Genomic DNA, 4,905 nt, shown 5'->3' on the forward strand with positions numbered 1-4,905 from the left:
GACAGAAGCAATAGCAGTTCGAGAGGAATATGGGTATTTGAAATAACTGCTGTGGGGAATAGAAGAAGGTGCCATCAGGAGAAGGAACTTGCTGGGAGTCCTGAGGGCCCATTTAAAATTCCTGACCTTGAATTTACAGTGACACCAATCTGTGGAACTTAAGATCTTCTATAATAGCATTCCATGTGGTAAGTACTGGGACAGCAAAGGGTTATTGTTGAAATCACTTAGGACTGAGGTTTTGCCAGGTAAATTTGGTGGATGCTAGCAAGTGAGTGCTTGAAGTGATGGACCACGGAGTCTAAGTTAGGAAGGGAAGGAAGGAAATAAAGCCAGCAGAGGGCCAGTAGTTCAGTGCCTAGCACATAATACTCAATAAGTATTTGTAGATCACAAGTAAGTGAGGGAGCTTGTGAACTGGTTATGTCAAGGTGTTCCAGGTAGCTTAGAGAAAGAGCTTGGGGATCAGAGGACAGCATGCCTGAATTTATGTTTTTAGAGGTAGATTATTTCTGAATATGATCATGAGATAAATAAGGCCATTGGAGTTAGGAAAGACACATACGCAATGAGGTCACTATGCAGAGCTTAGGATGGAGAGGAAGACCAAACTGGGTTGCTACATGAGTCAGTGACTAAGACATAGTGGCAGGGGTACGCAAGGTGGTGAGCAGAATGAACCAAGTGTCAGAGGAGCAGAGCTTTTTGCACCAGGACACCAACCCTACCCAAAGAACTGCCTGAAATCTAATCATTAGAAAGAGCTGAAGAGGAGACAAGGTCCTTCAGGGGTAGCCAGATTTCAGTTAAGCCCAGAAGAGAAAAAGCATTCATGGAAGAGGTAAAGGACATAGAGAAATTTACTGACCAAGGAACAGGGGAAACGTTTGGACAGAGAAGCAGTGGGAGGTTTTAAAGGAAGCACAAAATATGGAGGTAGAATATGGGAGAAGAAAAATGATGAGAAACTTATTAAATAATTGTCCTTGGTTGTTCTTAATGTGAATGGTAGTTTAAAGTTTCTTTCTTACACAGTCATTGCCAACATAAGAAGATTGCTTAAAGTTGTCTGGTTGCAAGTTGTCAGTGGAACCAAACTGAAAAATAACTCAAACTGCCCACAAAAGTAAAAGGAAATAAAGTAGTATCCTGTGAGAAAAAAAGTATTTCAGTGTAGTGGAAGAATTGATAAAGTGTAATCAAAGGATAAAAGCAAAATGAAATCTTAAATCTTTAGGCATTTCATTTAACTAACTTGTATTAATGTATTCTGAATTCTGATTTAAGAATTAATTACTCCTAGGCAAATTGTCACTGATATTATTTGTGTTTATCCTATTTTTTCTATATGCTTAGTTTCGAAAATAATTCATTTTAGTTCTAAGAATCTCCTATATTATATAAAAACTATCCAAAACCTTAACATCATATTTATATAAATTTAATATGCATCTGAAGCCATGAAAAGCCAGAGAAAAGTCCATACAAAGCACATAATTCTCTTTGTAGAGATTTAAAGTGTTGTTTACAGTGAATTGTTTATCTCTGAGTCCTATAAAGCACAAAGTTATCTTTGGAATGTGTGACATAATTTTTGATGTTTTCCTTGTGGTTATTCTTTCAAATTCTTCCTTGTTTTAGAATAATATATGTGGGGACCAGTTGGCAAGTCACCTGTTTACATTGGGGGATGGAGGGATGATAAAGAAAGACATTCATACATCTTGGGCAGTAAATGTTTCTTAAAGGAATGATTTTATATATTCAATTCCTGAATAATTTACTGTCTTGAAAAAAATCCAAAAATGTTAATGGTATCATTTAGTTTGCTTGAGTACTTTCTAGTGGCAAAGCAGAGAAAGGGAACATAGTGAAACTTTTATAGATTCTGTAAGTGTCTTATAAAAGACACTTAAAGAGCGTAGTGTTTTTCCATCAGTCCATTTGTTCTACCAAAGAAAACTTTATTGCAGAAACTCTACTAAGGTTACCCAACTAGACTGAGTAGAATAGAGGAGCCCCACCACTAACAAATCACAGTATTTCATTTGTTCGTGTTTTCTTCTGGTCCTAGTCCGTGATACCGACGCTTTTCCTGTGCTGTCACTACTGAGTTGTAATTCTGTTCTCCTTTTCCCTCCTTAGTATTGTAGGTGTGTCTTTGTATTCGCCATTTTGTATGACTGTCTCCCGTTCTATCAAATAATAGCTTCTAATCTTGTAGTTTTGAAATGTAAATGTTTTCATCTTAGCTGCTTCGAAATTTTTTTCCCCACACAATGTCAAAAAACCCCAAAGCCCAAAATAATAAAATTTAACATGAAGTCCACCTTATCTTGTTACTTTAGGTTTATAACCTTAAGACCCAAAGTTATGGTGGGAATATATCTCTGGAGAAATACACACATTCCCCTTCCCTTTCTGCCTGTGGTTAGAAATAGCTTCTTACATCCATTTCCTTCTAAGATCCTCTAAAAAAAGATCTTTTGAACCATTATGATTTATGTTTTTTGGTAATTTTGTCCAACTGGAAGTTTGTATTTCTTACGACTTTATTTTTTTAAAAATGCCTTGTGGTACCTTGTTGCCAGTATTTTTGGGAGGTCCTAGAATTGAACAGAAGAAAACATAAAAATAAAATAGATGATGAGGTAATAACCACATATTTTATGTCTTTATGCCTGAGAATTTTCTTTTATTTTAATACTTGTTTTCAGTTGTTTTATTACTCTTAATGACAACAGGATTGTCTTGGAAGTGTTTTTATACCACTTGGAAAGGTTTAGTATTCTTCAGAGGCAGTAAGCTGTGAAACAGTAAGGTATTCTTCAGTCCTACATTAGGCACCAATAGCCAGAGCATCTCACTGGAGCTATTTTTAAATGTGTTTTCATAAGCAGTATCCATAGTTCCCTATTCCACATTTTAAACAATATTTGATATGTCAGTCATTTGCTTAGAAACTTTTTTAGAACGTGTATTACAAAATGATAGACAAAAACATTAATTGATGATGGTTTAATAAATAAGAGTGTGCAATTAGTGAATCTTTAAAAGACTGTTCTCCCATGGATGATTATTTTTGCAGAATTGAATACTTTAAGGCTTTAATTTTATACTTATCGCTAGATCATTATAACTAATTATTTTGACCATTTATTCAAATAATAAACCTCCAAGTCTGAATATTTATAGTGAAGAATGAGTTTGGAGAAAGAAGAATAATTATATGTCTCTGTCTCTCTGCTATTTTATTCTGCCTGCCATCGGAGTACAAAAATATACATCCACATCGTCTGTTTGTTGTATCGTATTCTTGGATCATACAGATTTAGTTACAATACACATACAGGTCACCCAGTGTTAGAAGACTGAAAAGAATGAAAGCTACGAACAAGGACGGATGAGCTATGCATTATGTAATGATAAAACAGGTGTTTGGGAAGATAAACAGTGTTCAGAAGCAGAGAAGATTTAAATACTTCTGCATCTCTAATTACTTTACTCTGGTTATTAGACAAAAAAACAAGTAGCTTTCAAATGAAATCTAAACTTTCTGTAGTATAATTGAAATACAGAATGTTGAATAGTTCTAACTTCGTTTCCTTTTTTTCAGAAAAGCAAACTTAATGCATGGGAGAAAAAGGAAACTTTTTAAAGAAACTTTGTTCCAAGTTACATTTTATAAAATTAATTCCATTCCTATTATGGTGCTTTTGATAGCACTATAGAATTGGTTAGCATTGGTTGTGAATTATTTTGCGTGTGCTTCCCAGAACCACACATACAAAGCTGAGCAGTCTAGGGGGTGAGGATGCTAACATATTATCTATTTTTGTTTATAGGACGGTGAACTTTGACATAATAAAATACTTGTATGATTTCTTGTGAAAACAAGCTTCAAAGCCATATGGACACTGTGACAATGACTAAGCCAAGCTGTGTTCATCCAACTACTTAGCTGGCCAGGGAGAGGAGTTCTTTGGCTCTATTGGATTTGTCCAGACAGGTGCTGGCCCAGCATGGAATCTGATGAAAATACTCTGATTGGTCTGGGTGGATGTGAGCAGAAGACTATTTACCAGGGACCCTGGAGTATTTGGAAGCAACGTGTTAATTATAAACAGCAGGGTTTGAGCACAATCTGTTCTACTCTTAATGATGTTATCTTAACACTGAAATTGCCTGAAACCCATTTACTTAGGACTACATTTTGCTCTGTGAACTATCCCCTGCGCTTTGAACGTGCCAGCAGCCCTTGTATATAAGCCCAGTCTTTTCACTTCCTCTCCACAGGAGCCTCTGCAGTTGCTTGCCAAAGCAGATTTTCCTAAGGCCACCGTTTTAAAAGATCATAGTTGCAAAATATAATAAATAGAAGTTGATTTTTTTTTAAATCCAAGCTTGTGTATGCTTATTCCTCACCCTGATTTTCTCACAACCACAAGGTAGTTTGATCAGATATAGGCCAGCTTTCCATCTCTAAGCCTGCTTCATATCTGCGGTATGCTCGTGTGCGGTTTTTCTGGTCACTCTTGCGATTAACCACCCAGCCTAGCTTTTTAATCTGCCTGATAGTTTTCTTTTCCTTTTTTAATCATTGGCCTTTAAGAGTTCCACAATAAAATGTTTTCCTGTTATATCGGTTATGAACCTTGGGTCTGGTTTTCTTTTCATATTTTTGAAGAAGAGTTCCATTAGCAGTTGAATACTAAAAAATTGTTCTAAGCAGATTTAAAGTGCTTAATTACAGAGCCTAGTTTACATGTCAGGGGCATTTTATTCTTTCATTCCTTTTTTGAAGAAAAATTCTCCCAACATACACTGCCAGGTAGGAAGCCTTTTCGTGTAGTTATTGTCTGCCACATTCTGGATCAAGGAAGACAAGCAGTTGTGAGCTTGCAT

General features: G+C 35.9%; 1 protein-coding gene across 1 annotated transcript in view; it reads left to right on the forward strand.

Annotated features, from left to right (window-relative positions):
- The window catches only part of ORC5 (origin recognition complex subunit 5), an 87,309-nt gene extending 82,658 nt beyond the window's left edge, over nucleotides 1-4,651 (forward strand). Inside the window, exon 14 of the mRNA XM_080818809.1 lies at nucleotides 3,846-4,651. Coding sequence (XP_080674935.1) covers nucleotides 3,846-3,891 — 46 coding nt within the window. The 3' untranslated portion in view covers nucleotides 3,892-4,651. The remainder of the gene's footprint in view (nucleotides 1-3,845) is intronic.
- Nucleotides 4,652-4,905: the final 254 nt, after the last annotated feature.

Source organism: Martes martes (genome assembly GCF_963455335.1).
Source record: "Martes martes genome assembly, chromosome: 11".
In the NCBI taxonomy this organism is placed as follows: domain Eukaryota; kingdom Metazoa; phylum Chordata; class Mammalia; order Carnivora; family Mustelidae; genus Martes; species Martes martes.